General features: G+C 40.4%; 1 protein-coding gene across 2 annotated transcripts in view; it reads right to left on the bottom strand.

The window, feature by feature from the left end:
- The window catches only part of LOC119728767 (cGMP-dependent 3',5'-cyclic phosphodiesterase-like), a 118443-nt gene that overhangs the window by 5138 nt on the left and 90068 nt on the right, over nt 1-23237 (bottom strand). Inside the window, exons 15-29 of one of the 2 annotated variants that reach the window (XM_038201146.1) lie at nt 17698-17761; nt 17389-17455; nt 16658-16718; nt 15922-16056; nt 10053-10091; nt 9805-9878; nt 9403-9480; nt 8098-8223; nt 7294-7487; nt 7058-7145; nt 6446-6493; nt 6048-6122; nt 5209-5308; nt 4877-4989; nt 4143-4288 (exon numbers count right to left, since the gene is read on the bottom strand). In XM_038201146.1, coding sequence (XP_038057074.1) covers nt 4143-4288; nt 4877-4989; nt 5209-5308; nt 6048-6122; nt 6446-6493; nt 7058-7145; nt 7294-7487; nt 8098-8223; nt 9403-9480; nt 9805-9878; nt 10053-10091; nt 15922-16056; nt 16658-16718; nt 17389-17455; nt 17698-17761 — 1408 coding nt within the window. The remainder of the gene's footprint in view (nt 1-4142; nt 4289-4876; nt 4990-5208; nt 5309-6047; nt 6123-6445; nt 6494-7057; nt 7146-7293; nt 7488-8097; nt 8224-9402; nt 9481-9804; nt 9879-10052; nt 10092-15921; nt 16057-16657; nt 16719-17388; nt 17456-17697; nt 17762-23237) is intronic. The other variant, XM_038201147.1, reaches the window with a different exon arrangement.

Here is a 23237-nt window from a genome sequence, read left to right as displayed (position 1 = left end):
AAGAAACAAATCAAACAGCAACTGGTTAATGAAAACTGTGGTTTGCAGAACTAATCAACCACTGACAAACAATGAAACACTGTAAATAAGGGAGGAACACATCTGGCAACTAGGGTAAGTTGGAAGCATTAGTATCAAAAGAAAATCAAGAGTCAGCCTTAGAACCCAACATGCAATGTGATATTCACCTGGCCTTCCAAAAAGTGACAGTTCAAAAAGAAAAACCTTCTGCAGTCTAGCAGTCACAGTGATGGTGACTGAAAACCTTTCCCGATCCCAACATTTTGGATTGAATAAATCTCCACTTCAAATAATGACTATGCAAGAAGGGAAGACTATGATCCCATTTCAAGTTCAAGCTTGTTGGCAGGCCTAATGAGTACCACCTAACAAACAAGGTGTTGGCCAGGTCATACTCTGTGCAAATGCAAGCTAAACGGTGATCTGTGACCAAAAAAAAAATGTATTCCCACTACATCTTTAAACTCCAGTTAATTTTGTTCCTAGTGTTTCGTGATGTCAAATTTGCTTAGCATTCACATTCAGTATGAACGGACCTTTAATCCAACAGGGAATGTTCTTGAAGGGAGTGCCATGTGCAGTTCCATGTCACTCTTCACTGAAAATTCCAGCCTTTGAGACCGTTACCGAAAGTTACATGCAAATGTAAAACCTAATTGGCTTCAGTAACCACTTGCTCCTCAGAGCAGGGGATAGGTTCTGTCTCTAGATGTGACAAGGACTGTTACGACACTCCCTTGAAGGATCAAGTGGAACTGACATCAGTTATTGAACAGAAACTTGTCAGGCTTCAAAATGGCATCAAATCCATCACAAGGGAAGGAATACAAGACAGTTGAAAGGTTCAGGATGGAGATTTTTGTGTTAATTGAAATCGGAGCCTTCCAATTGAAGGGGTACATTGTGAATCTGAGAATCAGTGATCAACTGAGAAGGTTAGCCAGCTATTGCTGCCCTATATAGGGACAGTATAAATAACAGAAAGATTCACAGTCTAACAGGCACCCATCTGGACACAAGCCTCTGTGACTTGTGCATAGAAACTCAAAACTTTTAAAAAAAGAAGGAATCCATGACCTTGCATATAGCGTTTTAAGTATTGTCTGTGTTTGATTCCTTCCAGTGATGGATTTGGTGATAATTAACAGTGAGAACAGAACTATCTAAATCTAAAGTGCATCAGATAGATTATGTGTGGTTGTTGGTCTTGGTTTTCTTGGCCTCTTCGGCAGCCTGCTGGGCCCAGTTATGCTTGTTGGTATTCATAGTCTCCACCAGTTGGCTGAGAGGCGCGAACAGCTTGGCCAGAATCCTGTGCACAGGAGAGCAAAGGAGAAGGGGGAAAAAGAAAAAAGACTCGAACTGTATTGCTGGAGTTCACCTCTCTTTTTTTTTATTCCTCATTTTTCTGTAGCTGGGTAGATGGGATGACAACGATGGAAGACACACGAACACATGTGATTGGATGTCACACAACACAACAGAAACCTTGAGAAATGAATTTGCACCTTTAACAGAAAGGGAATTTAGTACATGTGATGGAAGGGGAGAAAAAAATTTTTAAATGAGGAACAAAGTTACTGTGTATGCATTCTGGAAAACACTGAATGGGGTTTGATCATGGCTGGACTTTGATTTCCTACGCTGAATGCAAAGATGCTGCTTTGATATGCTCCAATGGATACTGTGCAGCAATAATAGTTGTCTGTGTTCTTCTCACAAGAGCTTCAGTGTGTGAAGCACACAGTGCATGCACTTACTGGTTTGCACACCTATTGTGTAGAGTACTCAACCAACTTTTTACCCGTATGTTCCAAAATCCCCCCCCCCCCCACCTTGACAGAAAATGTGGACTGATTCAACTAGCGAACTTTCTGTGGAGCCTTACTACATGCATTTTAAGAGCGATACTTTGTCCACTCAGCCAGTCCCTCACTGCCCCTTACGATCACCCTAAACACCGAGTGAAACTTCGCTCCATTGCAGCAAGTCACTTGCTCTTGAATAATTATACTATCAGTTACACTTTGCCCATGCATCATTGAGCCCCGAACTGATCCCATTTTTCTGCCTTGGTCCGCTGAGTGAAACTCGGCCTCATCAAGGTACGTTCGTCACTATTTTCAATACAATCAATTACGCTCTGCCAACACGGCATTGAGCCCCCAATTGATCTCCCATGTTCCACCTTGATCCACAGAGCTAAACTTTGCCTTATCGCTGCAAGTCACACGCTCCTGATTAATTATACGAGCAGTTACACTCTACCCACGTGGCATCGAAGCCCGAATTGTTACACTTCGCCTTTTCGTGGCAAGTCACTCACTCCTGATTATACTGGACGGCTCTTTGCTTTCTCTACTATGGTCCACGGAGTGACACTTAGCACCAACGCAGCAGGCAACTCACTCCCTATTTTCTTATTCCCCTTCCACTGCCCCAACTGTGGAGTGAAACATAGCCCCATCGCAGCACTTCACCTTCTAGGCAACTCCCTCACTCCCTATTATACTAGAGGGCGAAGCATCTCTCTATTGGCTAGGATGGTTGTAGAATAGGGAGTGAGGGAGTTGCCTAGAAGGCCAAGTAACGCTCTATTTGCCGGGGTGGATGTTGGGGGTGAGGCACTTGCCTAGGGGGCAAAGTGTCACTCAGCAGTTTACAAGGCAGTAGATCAGGAAGGCACGAATCAATGCCATGAGGGTAGAACGGCACCGGGAAAAACTGTTCGAAAGACGCTCAAAGAAGACTTGAAGGAATCTAGGAATGACTTTTAGACTTAGCGAACAGGACTGGCTGACAAAAGACGTCAAAAAAGAGCAAAATTTGGAGCTCTGAAAAGCATGTCTTTCATGTTGTGCGCGCTAAGAGTAAAGAGAAAGTGTCATGGTGGACGGACCGCAAGGTACCGTGGAAAAATCAATTTAAGCGAATCGCTATATAATAAGGCTCTAGTCTACGGGTAAGACGAGCGCAATAGAATCATGGAGCTTGCTAAATGGCATTCAAGAAATTTGTGATCATCGTGGTAGCAATGGACTTATGACACAGCTTTGCCAAGTCCAATACTTAGGGTGAAAACCGACAAAGCACAGGTCAGGAATGAGGTCGATTTGGTTACCAAAATGGAAAATGAGTACAGCGTATTTCATTCTTAACTATCACTAAGTTTTCCTCAAAGTTTATACATTTATGACCTAATATGAATGTATAAACTAAATGCAATCTGCAAGGTCAAACACAAAAACGAGGTTATTTGCCAGACTGAAATAAAATACTGATATGAGGGAGGGAAAGCCATTCTGTTCTAACCTGGTGAAAAAAACTGACAACAAACGTGGGTTAATGGTACTTACAGGGTTGAAACAAAATAAACATATATAGGGTTCCATTATGATCACACTGCAATGCATGAGGGATATCCAGGTTGAAATATGACTGGGCTTTTGTGGAGGGAATTGACTAATGGTCATGTTTAATGAACGGGATTTAGCTATGCTTCAAAACCCTTCCAAATGAAAAAGAAGTACAATAACATATCAATGAAAAGAAATGACATGCTCTGCAAAAACAATGAACGTATGTGACAATGCAATTTGTGAATTCATGTTAAGTCATTGGAATGGTAAAAACACTCATAAATTGGATTTGTTGTTTAATTTTGGGTGTTTGATACTTTCAACACGACTCTTATAAAAAACGGATATTGTTTAAAGAAGACAACCAAAAAATAGTTGACTATTTCTTTGTTCAGTTGGAATGACACAGTTTGTTTCCACGTTAATTTTACATTGTTCTGCCCTGCACCAAATCCACCCTATGCCATTGCTAGTGGCAGAGGTTGTGAGGCCAAAAATACAAAATGATGTGTTTCTGGAACCCAGAATGTCAGTTTATAAACTTCACTTTTTTATGTAATTTTAAACGAAATAAAAAACTTCCCCCGACTTCCTCCAACAAAGGCTATAGTAAGGATGGAATAGTGTTCCTTCATACAAGCAAAGTGCATGTACCTTTAAGCAATAATGCAAACCTGCCCACTTCCTATTTTTAAATGTCAACAGAAACACACAATTTAGTTTTCTGGCCTCATCTTTAAAAAAAAGAAATCTGATACTCACTGGTAGACAGGCAGAGCGATATGATTGAGAAAATTGATCTGCAACTCGGGGATGCAGGCCTTCTCTCTATCGTACATCTCAGGGGTTTCCATACCCATGGCCTTTTCTAGGTCTCCTTGGGTGAAGAATTCCTTGTAGATCAGCTCCTGATTAATAGGCAAAATATGGAACATTGTGATGAAATATTGACTGGTAGTTAGGGCAATAGTAATGCAATATTGACTGTTGTGAAAGTATTGACTGGTTTTCTTTCTGTCCAAACATCACAGGGTCCCTATACCCATGGCCTTGTCATTGTTTCCTTGGGTGAAAAACTCCTTACCGATGAGCTCCGATCCAGGTTTCAAAATATTGACTGGTTGTGAGGGCAATAGTACTGAAATAGTGACTGTTAAGATAATATACTGACTACTTGCGAGGGCAATAGCACAACACCTTAAACTTACATTTTTAGAAGGATACCTGAACAATAATATCCTATTATATTTATAAACACATATAGACTAGTAAGGAAAGTAATATTGACTGCTAATTGTAACAGTATAAAAACATTGTTCCAACAATAGGCTGGTATAAAATTGACTGATTCTGAAATAGCTTTCAAAAATTAAATTTAAATATGAAATAATGGGAACACATATTGACTGCTGCTAAGAGAAATAGTTTTATATAGACCGGTAACCTAGTTGGTGGTGTAGGCAATAGTAACTTTATATAATGAAGGCCAAGCTTACCGCTATTCTCTTTGTGGTTTGCCAGTTCTTGGTCTGATCTGAGAGGTCACAGCTGGTCATGAGTAGACACAGCAGTAGCTTGTGGCAATGGGGGTCCTCTACCTTATAACCATCTGAAACAAACAAAAAAGCAGCAGACCTTATTTCATTTCAGAGATTCTCAACACATTACACTACCAATTGTTTGCCTGCAAGACGTTACTGTTCAACTTCATCTTATTTTCAAGAATTCAACTTCATCTTGTGTTTAAAAATAAAGTAAATTAACATGTTTTTTTCATTTCTAACAGTTTAATTATGCAACTTTTCAGTGTGAACATTGGACTTCTTACCTTCAGCCATCTGTTTGAGCTCTTTGATGATGCGTAGATGGTGAGCCAGGTCAGTAGCTAGGATGATGTCTTGCATGAGGTCCAGGCCATTTTGATAATCCTATTGGACCAAACAATACAATGAAACTTGAGTATTTGGAAGCATGCAAAGTCAAGATTGCTTCTCATAATGTGATGAAATGGATATATGGGTGCACTATCTTCTTGAATCAGCATGTGTAGAAGCCAATAAGAAAATGCTGCACTTAGATTGCCACGTAGCAGAAGAAAGTCTACTGCCAAATACTAGCCACATATGTACAATGGCACTCAGGGGGAGGTGGGGCGGGGGGTTTCCTGGGGATATACCTATATGTTACACCCCCACTCACAGAAGTGTGGGTTAATTCTACAAGCAAGTAAATACCAAATCCATTCCAAAGACACTCAAAGAAGACTTGAAGGACGCTGAAAAAATGACTATGAGACCTACTGTACAAGAAAGGTGGTTTGCAAGGTACTGTGGGAAAATAAATCTTAGTGAATGGCTAATGCCCTCAGGAGAGGAAAATGCATAGTAATGCTCTACAGGTAAGATAGCGCAGTAGAATATATGGGGTATTTGAGGATCTGGGTACGTAGTGGGATAGCTGTGTGGCACCTGGGGGACCAGGTGGGCCTTTTATTCAAGAATCTAGGTGCATCTGGGATATCATTAGGAAAACCTGTGGTATCTGGCCAACCTTTAGGGTACCTAGGGTATCTTGAGGGATCTGGGAATGACAGGACCAATCAACCAATGCAAAATCGTGCTATATATCAGAACAATTTTAACACTGTTATAATAAATCTCCACCTACGTCTGTGGACAGGTTCTCAAAGATGTTGCAGCCATCTGTGTTCAGGATGCACATGGCCTGGGCAAAGTGATGTCTCTGAAATGAAGACATAGTGAAATAATTTGATTATCTACAAAAATAGCATCACATGGGTGTCTGGAAAGTCGTCAATAAGAAGTGCAATAGTAGCCCATTAGCAATTAACATCAGCGTTTAAGTTTGAAGATGGAATCAGCCAGGAGAATGAGGTCAAATCTCACTAACTTACACAATCAAAGAACCATCTATCCCTCCAACACATATTTCCACCAGTCTTTATAATTTCAAACCTACCCCTGCCCTTACCCTCCCATTTTTTCAGCTGTAAGAATTCCTACTACTACACATCTCTTTCTCAGGAGTTATCACAGTTTGCTTACCTCCATGACTGATCCTTCAGAGCTGTAGAGTGCTGCCAAGACTGATTGCTGTAAGCAATCAAAATCAATGAAGTCAACGAAATCAGAATATCACAGTCATATTGAAAACAATCTCATGGATCTGCTAAGCACAACATCTGCTTAGCACAATCACAGTTTTGCTAAGAACAAAAGGATCACCAGCCAAAATGTCATGCACTGTTTACTACATGTGACTGCTTCCCAGCCGATTTTTAGCTGCGGAAAGCAGATCAAGAAATGGCCGTGTCTCTCTGTTAGTTGGTTCGTTGGCTAGTTAGTGACAAATGTCAGCAACAGCCTTGCATGGCCATAAATCACCTCGTCCTTCAGGATGTTTGTACTGAAAACACTACTCCTTCCAGAAATTACATGGCACAATCACGCCACACATGCATGAACACAAATGCGTTGGCCCGCAGCTTCCGAGATCATCTCAAGCTTGGTTTCTAAGCAAAACAAAATAGTTTACACTATTATGTGCTCAGACGCTCCATGAATTGGCCCTTATCTCCCTAGAACAAGCAGTACGATCAGAGAGAGGATATGGAGAGATTTTCAAGATTTCTGAGCTAAATGTGAGTGGGGATTTACCGAGTGGACTTGGAAGCTATTGTTGGTTCCTCTGTGGTCCAGATCATGACAGATGCAAGAAACAAAGAGGGCAAAGATCTCAATATCCCTGTTGGCAAAAAAAAGAAAGGGTTTGTTTTTAATTATTTCCACCCAATTTTCTCGGACCATTATACTAAATAAATTGTCAATTTCTTAGTTTCCTTAGTGTACAAAAACACCACTTTGTAACAAACATTTATTAAACTGGTACCCACTTCAGCATATTGAGCTGGTTGAGGTTCTTGTAGAGAAGGAAACAGAAGTGGCCCACGGAGAAGGCATGGTACCAGTTGTGGTAGGGCGGGTCCCGATAGCCGCGCCTTACTAGCTGGCAGAAGTTGACCAGCGTGGTGTGACGGATGCGATACCGACTGACAAAACCCATGTCGTAGAACATACTCAATGTTGCCTGCGAAGGAAAAAGGACACAGTTACATGTAAACACTTATTCAAAAGGGATGGATCCATGTTTTTTTGAAGGTGGAGGCGGTTAGCTCAATATTGTTAAAGGCAGACCTTCACATAGGGGGCGGGTATGTATGGGATCACGCACCCCAGAAATGTGTTGAAATCAACATGCTTTCTCCTGCAGTCGGGGGCATGTTAAAAGAGAATCTACTTGTTATGCACTGGCGTTGATTAGAGTTCTGTTGGTGTGGAAGGGGGAGGGAAGGGGGTAGTGATTACCCAACTCAGTTTCACAACTACAGGGATTGTACCAAGAACAAATATAATTTCAGAAGCTCATTCCTTGTTTCAGTAGGCTGTGTTTTTTGTTTTGAGATGCTTCCTTATTTTTAAAAGTATTGTTTGATTACCACCCTAATTCTTTAAAATCACCTATAAGCAAAGAGAGTATTTGTCTCCGAAATTTCATACGGTTCTGTCGCTGTTGCTATGAAATAATGGGAATTGAAACACGTTTTGGAACTCATGATTGTACATATGCAAGATAAACATTTAATATAATCCAGAGGTTCAGAATGCAGCCAATTTCACGGTGTGTGCTTCATACTCACACTGATAGTCTCTCCGTCAGGGATGCCTCTGGGAGAGTAAGTGAAGCTAGCCATCTGAGGATGGAAGGCTTCCGGCTTGGGTACTGTCTCCTTGGACATGATTGACTTGATGTCATCCTCTGCACCCTAAAACATGCATGTAATACGAGCATATCAGATACATGCACTCGCCAGGTACACAGTCCAGAATCTGGACATTACATTGCTCAGCATGATTTTTGCTTAAATATATATTTCCACGAATTAACTCCATGTTGAGCCCATATTTCTACAGTACAGCTTAACCAGTTCAGGCCAAAAGCTGTGTATACACGCAAACGTTTTGCGTTATTCAGAACGGATGACAGATAAACACGAAGGGAGCGAGGCTGGAAATATCTGTCAACGACCCGCCCGAAAGCAAGCGAGGCCGGAAATACGAGTGAACTGCCCGAGGGTGATGGCTTCAACCCGCCTGGCTTGAGGTCGAGTGACAATAAATCACAAGCCTCATTCCGTTCTTGTCAAAATAATCCCGGCGTGAACTGGTTAAGTAGCATCTCCTCACAAACTTGACCACCTGTAATGCCGACACTGAAACACTGCTCATTCAAGTCTTCATTCCCAGCCACAGCCTTCAGAACAGGCAATGCTTACAGCTTATTTGAAGATATTGCGCAGGAAATGCAGAGTATTGTGTTCATATTTTTGTGTTAAACCCCGTTTTGCTTTGCACACACTCTTTGACTCAGGACCGCTCTGCAAAAATTTCGCATAGGTGGCTGCTTCTGTATTGGCTTATGTTATCAATGTGCACAGGGTAAGTCAAGTCAGTGACATGCAAAGCAATGACTCTCATCCAGGTGAAAAACCCTACCCCAGGCGGAAAGACTGATGCAGCTCCAGTGCTGGAGGGCTACTACGTGCAGATAATGGGCAATGCTTGTTATTGCGCCCTAGTCATCCTTTCGTTTCTCACTTATAATGGCTGCCTCCAGGTGTTTCATCTCACATACATCGTGCTATTTATTTTTTTAAAAACATGCGCCCGCTCCTGGTTGTTTTGAGTGAAAACGCCTTAATCTGTGAGCCTTCTGTCATTATAATGATGTGATCGTTCTCTATTACACGTATTGAGTCGACGACAACTTTACATTTGGCACGTTTTCAGTGAAAAACTGTGATGTCTCCAAGATGGTCGAATGAGAGCTACATGACCAGCTGTAACCTCGGCGCCTTGAAAATCCCCTTACGTAATTTTAAGCAGTAAGGCTCCGAAAAGCAAAATGGGGCAGTCCCTGGTTTGATAACACGTTGGATATTTACCTTCATGTGGTACATCATAAGTTCATTGGCCAGCTTGCTGCGATACTGGGCATCCTTCATCTTCTTATACAATAAACTCTGTCATAGCGGCAAAGAGGAGAACAAGTGAATGTTACACATACAATTGCAGTTGACTCTGAATAAAAGTGAACAATTTTAGTTTAAGAGATTTCAAAATCAAATCCAGGTCAAATATATTTCTGCCAAATTATCCTACCGTCGCTGAATTGTAGTAGCCAAAAAAAATTAAATCATGCAGGAGAAATTGAGTGCCTAAAGTTTTCCGGCCATTTTTTTTCTTCAGTACGGCCACAATGGCATCAACTTAAAAAGACCAAATCCAAATGTTGACAGCCAACTTTTAGAAGCCACTTATTAGTGGCCAGTTCTTCCTCTACTTACATGTACGATGCTGATGCCACAGTAAATGGAGAATACAGCAGCCACTTCCTCATCGTGTTTCGTGAAGTACAGACCTGTAAAACGGGAAAAATTAAAACACCTATTCCATCTATTCACGTGCAAAAGTGCTCACTTTAACACAAAAAATCAAGTGTAATTTTAAGCACTGTCTTAGTGGCACAGTGCACACATTTTTCAAGCCGTCCCTGTGAATAATTACTGTTCAAAAGTCGGTTTTATTTTCTTACCGTTTACTTTGTTGCATAGCTCAGCAATTCCAACAACAGCTGAAATTCAAAAGAGACAAGAAAACATCATTTGTAAATTTCCAAAATCAACAATGAATAGTTTTCAAAAATCAAATTACACAGTGAAATAAATGTAGTTTATTTTTCCCAGTTTAACACTGAAGAAAATGTAACAATTTGAATCATGGAAGTTGGTGTCAATTTTAAATAGAGATGGAATTCTGGTTCTGAAAAAAATCTAAATATTTGTCTTTGTCAAAAGGCACAAGAGACAATGTATATCACACATTGGCAATCTCAGAAAGTGTCAAATTTTAAAAATGTATTATGTGGAAATATTTGACAAAGAGCTTTCATTAGAGCGACAACAATTCATCAGAATAGGTCTACAAACATCGTTTCTCAAACAGTTTGATAAACAGGTGTTTGAATGATAATGATTACGCACAACAGAAGCTGTAAGGAATTAGTATAAAAAGTTGTGTAACATAACTCGTAAACTTCAAGCAACGCAACTTCAGATGAAAGGTATTGATCAAAAACACAACACAAAAAGCATCATGGATTAAAATATATTAAGCACTGACTTGGAGATGTCCGAGGTTTTATGGATGTAATTTTACAAAAAGCAATTGAAAAACATATAAGTAGAAGAGAAGACATGTAAATCATAAACATGAAGTCATACACATGCATGACTATACTGTTTAAGCACTGCCTTCTGAACAATGCTGAATTTGCTTTTGAGGATCTTGAGTGCTTAAACAATGTATGGCCTTACAGTAACAAACCATTACAATAATGACGGATACTATTTACTAAAGTAAGTCCAGGTACAGATAACCGTGTAATTCATATTCAGGTTATGCTATAACTTGCAAGCAAGCTTAGAATACAGCTATACTGGGAACGATTCTTCATATAACACAACCCTGGAGACATCTTGAAGTAATGAATAGAAAGCACATGCTCCGAGTGCACAATGAGGCGTATCCAACAAGTAGGCCAGAGATAAAAATGAGACTACAACTGATGAAAGAAGCAAGACCACAGAGGATGGCCTTTCATTATGGATGGAGGGAAGGGACAGGAGGCTTCTCATAATAACTAGGGCAATGGTCCTTCCAGACCAATGTTAGCACAACTGGGCTTATTTACGGATGTTCTTTGTCGGCATTTTTTTGGGTTTACATCCCCAGGAACACGTGTTTTGCGGAGAACGTTTTCACTGCAGTATCCAGGGCACGTTTTACTCAGTTGCATATTGAGGGGGGGGGGGGGGGATGTTCCTGTCGGGCACTTTCAGTGAGCTTTGTTTTAATGCAGGTGGCAACAGGAACGCCTGGGGGAAATGACAAAGCCAATTGCAGGCACAGGGATAAAGGTAACTAGAGCGAGGACAGCCTGGGATGAAAGAAGATGCTAAGATGGTTTCTTGGATTGTAGGACAGCAGTTTACACCTTGTTTCTTAGGACAACTCAAGATTCTGCAATTTGGAAAGTCGGGCATAGGAAATACACAAACCTAGTGGGGGACACGGTGGCAACAGATGGGACAACTTTTGAGCTGATGAATGGAGATGAAACATGGTGGAATCACATCATGCAAAGATCCTTTGTATGAGATGTTCAATAGGAAATTGCACGTCCGTTGCTGATGGCCAGCTACACACACTGACCCAAACTATGCGTAATGCAGCCCATGCCCAACGAAGGAGCTTTTACCACAGACAGCGACAATAAGATAGAGGAATGCATCTGAGGGAGGGTGTAGGACATATGGTCCTCAGGTGCCCTGTAATATATTTTTTACCGCTAAGGACATCCTAAGGCACTGAGTCAATATTAATGACAAAATCAATGCGTTTGTAATGCTCTCATTCAAGAGTAAAAAGAAGATTGCTTAGTTTCAACCACACACATCAAATGGTTCTATTCAGAATGTCAGAAGGCCGTTTTGTTATTTTTGTGCTTTTTTTCATTCTAAGATTTGCATGTATATGTATCTACCATATAAACTAGTAGCTGCTTAAGGGACGAGCTTTTGGTAAAAATTCTAAGACTACTTTCCTTGTGTATTCACACATGTCGAGTTTGACACTAATTTACTTCTTTTTTTTACACAGAACACACAACGATCAACTTGTTAGTAAGCAAGTGCAAACGTACAATTAGCTACATGTACAAGCACAGTTACCCTCTTTGTGAGGGGAGGTTTTTTTTTTAATTCTTGGAGGAAAGGATGGGGAGTCAGTTAAAGGGATTCTTTCTCTCAAAACAGTGACATACATGTACCTAATTCAAACAGTTTCTGCTTTGGATGACTAAATAAAACAAGCTGTTAATGTAAGCTGGATGAGATTAAAACAGATTTCTCTTGTTTGGTCTAGTAGCTTATAACTAGCAAAATAACAGCAATGGGGTATTTTTGCACAAATGACTCTCACACAGTAAACAAGCTGTCAGGTTTCACATCAATCAATTATAAAAAAAAATCAAACTTTTCATGAAAAAAAAATCCAAACAGCACACACGCATGCTTTTTATCACCTTGTTTTCAAGGGATGCTTAGTTTTGTTTAAAAATTGATGCATGATGTGCATGCTAAAACTTAAAGGTTTGCTTCGCCGGGAGATGGGATGAACAAATTATCATCGCAACTAACCGTGAAGGCCGGTGCAACGTTTACCGTCCCCAACACACCAACAGTCTTTCAACTGTGATGAGTCCTTGTGGAAGACTGAGGGACAGCTGGGCTGGCCTGTGTGTGTAGCAGAGAAAGAGGTCCATCCCTCACACACGTGAATATTCAATAGCCAGGTCAAGCCAGAAACAAGATGCATTATTCATGAGGTGAAAGGATTCTGATGAATATGTATGAGGTTAAAAAAAAAAAAAAAAAGTAAGTGTGACAAAAATGTTTTTATGTGTTGATGAAGTGCGAATACAACACATTCTGTGGCGTGATGGATGGAGCCAAATGGAGCCCAACAAAATCATAAGGTGTTATGAAATTAGACCCTGACACATCCTTCTTCGTGCATAAGAATACAAAAGTGATATTATTTCACTATTCTTCTTCATTAAAACAATATTTAAAAGTCTGACTTACAGACACAGCAGTACATTGATTCAAGTATTTTATGCAGCTCAATCTTTTTATAAGCGGGTGGGGACGAACCAACAACTGACTAAACCAGATTTTGGGATTTTTTAAGGGAACATTTTTCCAAAACTCAGATTAATCATGCTGATGACTTAATCAAGTCCATTTTACCAGAATGCTTGACTTCAGAATTACCCCCTCACAATGATATTGTCAGGGAAAAAGAGACAAACGAAACCCAACTTTGACTGAAAAGAGTGAAAACAACAAATCACGCCGATGAATATTGAAATCAAGGCCATTATGAAAAGACTGTTTAAATCAGAATTCCCCGGACTCCCTCATAACATCATCAAGGAAAAACAAATCACGAGCGCCATCAAAGCAGACGGTTTGATGGCCTGATCGGGCCTAATGAAGCGGCTGATGATCCAGTCAGGTGTTCAGTACGGTGGGGACAAGACACAGCAGTGAGGACAACATGTTTGTGCCTTGTCTACTGGAGCAGAAAATGTCCACCAAAATAAGGAGACAGCATAGAGGAATATTAATCATCCTCATTGCTTCTTCATCAGCCTCTATTTTGGGACAAAAGCCTGACAATAATAAATACCACTGATTGTCGACCATACTTTTTTTTAACAGGGGTTCAGTTTTGTAATTAACTTAAATTTGATGGTTGCGCTTAGATGATTGAACTCAGAGATTGCTGTGATAAAAACAAAATCACTCAACCCTACTCTGCAATGAAAATGAAGGTCTCATGAAATGAAGCGAAGGTTGTTTTGGGATGGAATGATTCTGATGAAACATGATGGGGTAGGTCAATAGTCGGGAAAATATATTAGTTTCAAACCTGTGGATTCATCGGGCTTTGAAGTCTACTACAATAAACGTTGTCAAAATGGTTTGTTATCATTGAAATTGAACTAAACAGAATTGATTGTTTTTTTTTAAATGAACTTTCAGTTTCAGTCAAAGCACTGAATTGAATTCTTTGACCATGTTTCACATAAGAGTTTCTCTAAAGCCGCTTCTCTTTTTTGTTTGGCTGATGTTCTGTCCAGAGATTGGTAACTAGTGCACAGTGCAATCTCATCACATGCCCTACTGTGTCAATCCCAGAAAAGGTAACTATGTCATCACGCCTCAGGGAATTCCCCAATTGGACTTCTTGATTTGTAGAGGGAACAAGCAATGATGGGACTGGATTGAACTCAATTCAACTGAATGAAACAAATCACTTCCCCTTCATGATTTGACTGGGATGGGATGAAATTCATTCATACACAGAAACTTTTAAATAAAACCAAAAAAACAGGAGGATGGGGAATTGGATGTGTTTTTTCTTAAATGTACTGAAACAACGTTTGAGCATGGCACTTCAGCCTGTGCAATCTGGTGAACTTGACAGCCGTGAAGATGGCGCACAAAACCTGAAGCGTGAAAAACAGCAATGTGACAATGCACTTCAGGGACAGTGTAAACATGTGTCCGTGACATGTCACAGCAAAACAACACTCTAAGACATTCACGTTTGTGGATAACATTTGGGAAGTGAAGGCTGGGGTTAACTGGGAAAGGGAAAATAAGATCGGTTAATGGAGGCTTCAAACAAGAAACATGTCACACCAAAATCGTTAGCTCTATGGTTACTCCTGAAATGTTTAATCTACTCATTGAATCAGGATTGGATAGTTGCCAAACAAAAGGAGAGTGGAGGCTTCAAACAAGGAACATGTCACATCAAAACCGTTAGCTCTATGGTCACTCCTGAAACGTTTAATCTACTCATTGAATCAGGATTGGATAGTTGCCAAACAAAAGGAGAGTATAAGTCTTCTAAACAAGTCTTGATGGTGCAGGTTTGAGGACATTACATGGACAACTGCTCAACAGAATATCTTATCTATCCAGGAACACAGCAAATACTCAGACATCTGGTGGAGAAATCAACACCATGCACTTCCAAACAAAATATCAAAGACGGAAACTTGAACCAAACAACCTCTAACAACAGTGTAGTAAGGCTTCAAGGACAGGAAATCAACAATCAAATACAACACCCAAAGTTCTCTAATTGACTTATCCTCTATTTTGACACATTTAAAAAAAAATAAGGGGACAATCCTATTTTTTTTTAATGAATCACTTTTCCAGGACTCTAAATTCTCAAAGGACCTCAAAAGCCCCAAAAGGCAATGCTCGATGCTAGGTCCTACAAGATGCCACTCATCTCAGCGGCAAGGCTTCCTGTTAAAGCTTGCCCTGAAGTGCTTCTCCAAAACTCTTCACAATTGGTAAATTTCCATTCTCCATTTATTTTTCAAAGATTCTAATACCCTTCAAAAGGAAAGCTGCAAAATTCCACATTAAAATATGCGGTCGGAATATATGAAGGGCAGATCTTCAAAGCAATAGCTCAGCGGCAGGGCTCCTTGGAAGACACCAACTTTCAAGTAACTACTGCTGACAGATTTTCACAACAAACGCACAAAAACGTTGTGGTAACAGCCCAACTAACATTACAGATTCTTATTCTACATCCATCTCAGCAGCAGGGCCCCTGAGAAAATCTCAAACCAAAACAGAAAAGGTTCACCTCAGCTCAGTGTGAGTTGTGTTAAAGGAAGCAGTGAGTATGGAGATGAAGGTGATGCAGAGAAGATCTCAGTGGGTGGTTAGTTCTCGGCAACAGATGCTTCTCTTTTTTTGAGAGAGAATGCGAGGATTAGAAAAATTGGCTAATAAATGTGTCCTGACCTCCTTCTGCACACTCACTTGAGCGATCCTTGATGGGGAAGCAGAGGATGTTGCGGGTCCGGAAGCCGGTGCTGTTGTCCACCCCACGGTAGAAGAGAGGATGCGAGTAGGCGTCCTTGATGTTCAAGATTTTGCCTTTAGGTTTTGGGAAGTAAACAAAAGAACAGTTTATGAGAGGAGGCCTGTTCACTTTCCGGCTAAGAAAAGCAGACGTGAAAACATTACACGCCTACGATTGGGTTAACTGAATTGGCAACTGTGCAACCAAGATTTTCAATTGTATATAATACAGCATTAGAAAACTGTGGTAATTTGAAAGATGTTACTTTAAAGACATTGATGGCAAATGATAATTGGTGACTGTAACAATTTCTACAATTTTATTCTAATTTTGGTACGTGCAAAATGAAATCTACTCTGAATCAGAATCATTTCAGTGACATCGTGACAATTTCTCTAAGATGTAATCCGGAGTTCTATATCACATGACTAATTTTTCTCTTACCTGAGAAATACAAAAGGTGGACAGACTATGCACTGAATTTTGGACTTTCCAAAAAAAATATGCATTATTGACAGACTGCCAAAAAAAATCAATTGGCTGTAATTCTAAGTCATTTTGGTTGACCGAATGAAATTATCAGGCATAAAAGAGTCAGAAAAGGGGTGGACAAGGGTAAATGAAAGAAGTTGGGGTGTGGCTTGGAGGGAAAGACAAGAAAGGAAAGCAACCAACCAGTTGTGGCTACATGTCCAGCAATGCCCTGAGTGATTGGTATCCGAACCTCTCCCATCTCCTGTTGAAGGAAGAAATAAAAATAAAAGCAACAGCATCCAGGATCTAAGATGTAGTCCAGAGCCCTGCAAGCAAGAGGATCTAGTAACTGCAGTTAATGTGTCAGAGCCAGTGCTTTGCAGTGGCAGGGTAGAGTGCAGCGACTCCACAATAACATACAGAATACAAATAAAAAAGAAATAATATGAAGTACCTTTATGTGCGTATATGCACGCACTTTCTTTTTACGGAAACAGTTCACAATTAACAGTTTATGCTGATGCATGTGCTTTCCTATGAAGAGCCTTTATCAGCTATTTCGTTATTTAGAAATGGCAACTTCGTAATTTAAAGTGACAGCTTAAGTCGTCATTAGATCACACAAAATGATGGTCCATCCGTCGTTCTTACAATATTCGCTCACATGCAAAACATCTCCATTATATTTATTACTACAGCTTTTATTGCTCAGGTGAGGAACTTGATTAACAATGATTATCCCAGGGTTCGAGTGTGACGCACGTACATCTGCGAAAGCATCTTCTAGTGAAAAAGGACAAGTTATTTAAGAAAGAACATTTCCTTTGGCTTAGAACTCCATGCACAGGCACGGCAGTGATCATTAACACTGCTCTTACAATTGTTACTGTCATTTCAAGGGGAGGAGGATAAGACAAGGGATTTGTACTTACATCTAAGACATGCCCATCAAATACTTTGGCTACAAGTTCATCGTTCTCTACAAGAAACAAGGAACACCTGCAACAAATTCCAGTTTGAAGAAAAAAACAATGAAAAAGATTTGAGATAAATGAATGAAAGCTGAGACTAATTAACAAAATTCTGCAGATGAGATTCATAAAAAACAAAGATGAAGAATGGAGGGAACTTCAGCAAAGTCTGAAAAAATCAATATCATATTATTTGGTGAGACGTCAGGAAATATTGCTTATGTTTGGAAACATTTTGCAGCTAAATAAATAAGGAGATTTTCTGCTGACCTTTCTGCTTGAGTCAGGTTCCTTGCTTCCATCATAATTTCCCTCAACAGTATCCGTACATCATCTAAGAGAAAAATAGACGGGATTCCATAAATCAATCAAATGGAATTCGAATGGAATCACAAAACAATTTGCAATAAAGTATATTGACTGATGGTAATAATTTTTTCATTTTGCAACGTACATTAGATGGAAAAATGTCAATTACAAAGTTAGTTTAATAGAATTACAGGACTTAACAAATACAAATGAATTATATACATGTTACTGTTAACAAGCATTTAAGGGGGAAAGGTACATTTTTGAAAAATAGATTCCAAAAACTGGTAAGCTTGAATTGAAAAACAAACACAAGAAGGAACATGGAAGTCTTTAAAAAATATTTAGTAAAGTTAGAATGCAATAATAACTAAATATTTATTGGAAATTCACAATAACTTTCAAATTATTTAATATATGTAATTAAGTAAACATGAAAACCCAGAGTAAAAAATACTTTGCTATTAAATACAATATTAATTAAAAGAAAATTCTGATTGAAACTGCACTTAAACTTTCAGCTTCGTTATGACTGATAAATTTTTTTAAACACTGTTAGTGTAAATGCACATTATGTGAAAGGTTAACAGAAAAAAAAAAAAAAAATCACGGTTTTGCATTTCTTTTGATGCCAACGGTCTTGAATTTTTCACAGAATGCAGGGCACGGACAGCACTGACATTAAAGAAACAGTGTCCAGCCCTGGCTGGAATTCAAGCTAATAAGTGTCAGAGCACATCAGGGTATAAGCACAACCGAGCTGTGAAAACATGACGTGGGAAGTGCGAGGTTGGGGCCTCGGGCCCGAATTGAGGAAAGGGGGGGGGGGGGAGGAGGTCGCAATCTAGGGGCCTGAGAGGGTGGAATGCTAACGTGATTATACTGAGATTGTACCTCAGGGTGCCATGTTTCTGCTACAAAGGTGGGTCACAAACAGGATCACGGTGACGTCAATGCCGACGTGATTCTTTGTGTAATCAACTTGTAATCATTGTGTATTTTTTTTTAAGCTGAGGCAGTGACAATCACAAGTCCTTCACCAGTGTGTTCCAAAAACACAAACAATCCAACTGATTCACATGTATTGCTTTTGTGGTTTAAAATTGCCATCGTCGATTTTGTGTATCTTCAAATGTGAAAGAGTAAAGATCCTAATATAGCTTTGAGACAAATCTGGTAAAATTAAAATACAGAGATGTAACAAACGTAGCATGCGTACTGTAACGAAAATTCACAATGGAAGCTGCACTGCCGCACGCCCAAAATATCTGGGCAGTCTTATGCAAACTAAATTGAAGCCAGACATATGTCATGCATATAAAAATCCAATTACGTTTGCATCTCTGGCCAGCTTTCCTGCATCAGTGCTGCCAATGATGCACCCGGATGAACGATTAGTGCACTGGTAATCACAGGGCGCATCCGGTCCGCAATGTATGAGAAGTTGAACATTTCCATGCGTAATTTTGGCCGTTGTTAGATTTTCACAACTCACTGCTTGAGTCACACTTCATTGGCATAACTGTAGGAAGTTCTTTTGCAGCTTAAATTTGTGAGTTTCCTTTGTAATATGTACATGATCCTAATGTATTATGTATATGATTTCTAGCAGTATAATTCCACATAGTGATGGAGTGATGTTGAAACATTTTTTTTTTTACCTCTCTTTGAGAATGGTCTGGTAAATGTTGGTTTTAATAAGGCACACTGGGACAGAAGTTATGGTGTACTTCTAGTGTTATTTGTTGTTTTTCCGGACATATGATTACATGTCCAAACAAGTTAACAAAGGAAGACTTTCACCATGAAGTTTTAAATATTTTGAAGAGGTTCCGGCAGAGTGCATAAAGTACACAGCTGAAATAAGACATGATGACACTTGTACAAAGAGTTCAATTTTGCCTGCATTAAGGTAAATCCCACACATCGAGTCCGGTCAAGAATCATCGGAAACTGGACAAGAGTTCCGTAAGGGTTCCACAATAATGCTCCAGCAGGAGAGACGCACACGGCTTGATATTCAACACCACACGTCTGAGAAGTGGCAACAAACAAGTCCATTTGGCCGGCACTTATCACCGAGTAGCACCTTTAAGCCATGTCACTCTGACATCTCTCTCAAACAGCAGCAAATTCGATCCTCACCCACGGACACACACTGCCCGGCCGTCAACAGCTGCACTGCCACTCAGCCCGGATTTGGCCATTTTTGTTTTTTACCACCCCACGTTTTGTAACAACAACAGGCGCTGATTGGGTGGATAAGTCGGATTACGATTCTTTTTAACAACTGTAACGTTTGTGTCCGTGCAGCCACGGGGAACGTACAAGACAGAAAGCCAGGTGAGAGAGGAGTTGCGACTTTGGACAGGAAAAAAAAAAAGCGAACGAGGGAGTCGAACCTTGTTGCCCGAGGGGGGAAGTGGGGAAAGGACGCAGTCCCCTAATGGAATTGCCAGGGAACAGAATTTGCATGTTGATTAAAGAAAGAAGGGAGGAGAGGCAAGGGGTTTGAGGGGATCACGGAGGCTTAACATGGGCATGATGAAGGCTCTTGCGTGATGGATTCACCTCCAAAGGGGGTGAGCTTTCTGGCAAAAGGGGAGAGGATTCGGGAACAGGAAGGAATTGGATTTCTGCAAACCTGCTGGCTTTACTCTTGCTGATAAGCAAATGATAATTTCAGCAGTAATATTTTGGCAAATGCATGCAGGACAATTCTAAATATGACTGCAGTTAGTGAAACTCTATTTGAGGAGCCATTTAGGTGAGTGAAATTGATACTATCACAAAGACTATCACAGAAAATCAAATATAAGAAGTGAAGAAAACGAGTGTTCAATTAATTTAAAGTGATTACAGTGCAAGATAAGAACAGCATCAGAGTCAACTTGACTCCAAAAGTCTATAGTCTTAGAAAACTGCAGAATGACATTTCTGTGTATACTCGTAATAAAATGTGTAGAAAAACTACGTACATGGACCAGCCATGTCAAAGACACTCCAATGTGTCTAGACATTCAACACTCATTGTCGCCCACATCCAGTGCTTGCTCAATTAAGGCATCCTTGCTACGGGCGAATATCATTTTTGGGTGTTACATTTCGAGACATTCAACAATGTTGGCCGCATTCTATGAATTCATTCCAAATGCTTTTGAAGTGCACTGCATTGATTTGAAAGACAAGTGCAAATATCAGGTTGACTGCCCTATGAGAACCTGTGGTTAGATTTAAGCTGAACTTGCTCTCTGATGAATCAATATGTCCGTGAGCAAAACAACGGTGACATTCTTTGCAGAAAAGAGCAAGCAAGTTGACAATTAAAAAACAACATTTGAAAGCATAACGGACTTCAAGCAGTAACCTACATGTACTTTGAGGGAAAATGTTCAACCTCAAATTATCGTAACTCAATCTCAAGTGGCTGAAAATGGATCTGAAAAATGAGCCAGTGTCTCATGCCAGGGACCTCAAATCATGAAAGTGGAACCTGAAGTTGAAGTTGGATGCGAAAGTAAGATTGAAAAACCCCTGGTCAGGAGGGGGGGGGGGGGGAGAATTTGGAATGGTTCAACTCTGCGAGATGGCTCGGCAGCCAGTAGCGTGCGTCATAAGACGTACGGTTGATGAATGACATACGCAGACAACCGAACGACCATTTAGATTGAAGAGACAGAAGTCGATTGATGACATCAATCTCAGAGAATCCAATCACCCAGAAGTAAGATCGTGGTTTATGGCCAACAAACTAATTCAATTCTGCTATCCAGTTACTGAAATTCAATATTTAGTGGTGGTCTTAAATGTATTTTTGGGGTTTCTTCAAACTCAGGAAAGGAAATTGTGCAAAATTATCGTCATCGTCGAGGCATGTGATATTATTTCATTTATCCAAACAAGCGAAGAGGGTTGTGATGACATACAATTGTGACAGAACAAACTCTCGGGATATCTCTCACAAAATCCTCCCTCTAGCTGGATTATTATTTCAAAATTATCATTTCAAGTGTTATTATGAGTTGTTACTCGTGAATACAGCTGTTTGAATGGGATAGGAAACAACTGCGAGTGTACATGTAAGTAATCTAGCATAAAAATTATGGTAGTTTGAATAAAATTGAGAATATGCCCCCAAAAATGTTGTCAAGCAAACGAGTCTAGTAACTCAACTGAGAAATTCATGAAAGAATTATAAGCAACAAAAAAAAAGTTTGAAAAATATAGTTGTATATTATTAAACCAAACCAAATCAACATTTTAATGATCTCTTTGAAGATGATCTCTTAGTAATGAACCAAACCAATCAAAATTATTTCGAAAAAAAATTTGAAAATTGACAATCATTAAGATTAGTATTCAAGATTGAATGAATTTTAATTGCAATCAACCACTAATTCAGTGCACTGATAACAGATGAAAAGCCAACACTTGGATAACTGAACACAAGAATACAATTAACATGGCAAGTAAATTGCATGTAACTGCTGGATGAACACTGGAAGATCAACCAAGAAATCAACAATCAACCAAGAAATCCACAATCAACCAAGAATTGAACGATCAACCAACTCAGAAATCAACAGCTTATAGTACATACAAGTTTCCTGCAACAGAACAGAGGGCGGCTGGTCAGTGTAGTGGACACTCAGGGTACCAGGGGACCAATCCAACTCAAGAACACTGCCCTGTCGACTTGGTAACCCTGCTCCTGATTGGCTGTCCACCTCTGCGGTCTCCCAATCAGCTCGGTGAATGGATGAGGCAGACCCTGGTTCTAATTGGCCTTTGGGGCTTGGGCGATGTAGGAGTATCGAGGGTGGCGTTATATCAGTGGTGCTTGGTTGGGATCTCTGGGTGCCTGGTAAATCAGTTGATGAGGATTCCTGACTGAAATGGACATGCTGTACTACCTCGGTGGAGGGCACGCTCTCTGGGTCAAACAGTGGATTGGCGTCGTCGTCATCATCATCGTCATGGCTCTGGGCGAGTTTCTTCAGGGAATCTTGGAGCAGCTTCATGTCTGCCTCATCATTTGCGGCTTGGAAATCTTTGGCCTTCTCTCTTGTGCCAAGGTGTTCGTCCCAGCCACAGGCGCTCTCATATTCCAGGCTGCCTGACGACGACGAAGCCAGAGCAGCTGGGTCACAGGTCGCAGACTCAAGGTCATCTTGGGGTGGCGTCAGACCTCCAGGAGCAGGGCTGTAACTTGAGTGGCCCAGCTCCTCCAGAGCATTGAGCGTGTCCCTTTCCATTTCGGCAAGGACCTCAGAGGATGGCAACTCCTCAGTTGGGAATGCTTCCAACTCAGACAACTTTCTCTTCTTTTGATTCTGGAGTTGTCTGAGGGTATGTCTGGGAGGCGGGGACAAGCGTGAGCCACGCCTACGCTGCCTGTCCTCGGCCGTGGGCTGTGCTGGATAAGGAGCCACTTTGGATGGACGGCTGCGCCTCTTCTCGGACGCCAACCTTTCCTTGCTTGGACTCTGTCCTGTGACCCG

The sequence above is a fragment of the Patiria miniata genome, unplaced genomic scaffold (assembly GCF_015706575.1).
Source record: "Patiria miniata isolate m_02_andy unplaced genomic scaffold, ASM1570657v1 HiC_scaffold_20, whole genome shotgun sequence".
Classification (NCBI taxonomy): domain Eukaryota; kingdom Metazoa; phylum Echinodermata; class Asteroidea; order Valvatida; family Asterinidae; genus Patiria; species Patiria miniata.
This window is presented reverse-complemented; position numbering and strand designations above follow the sequence as displayed.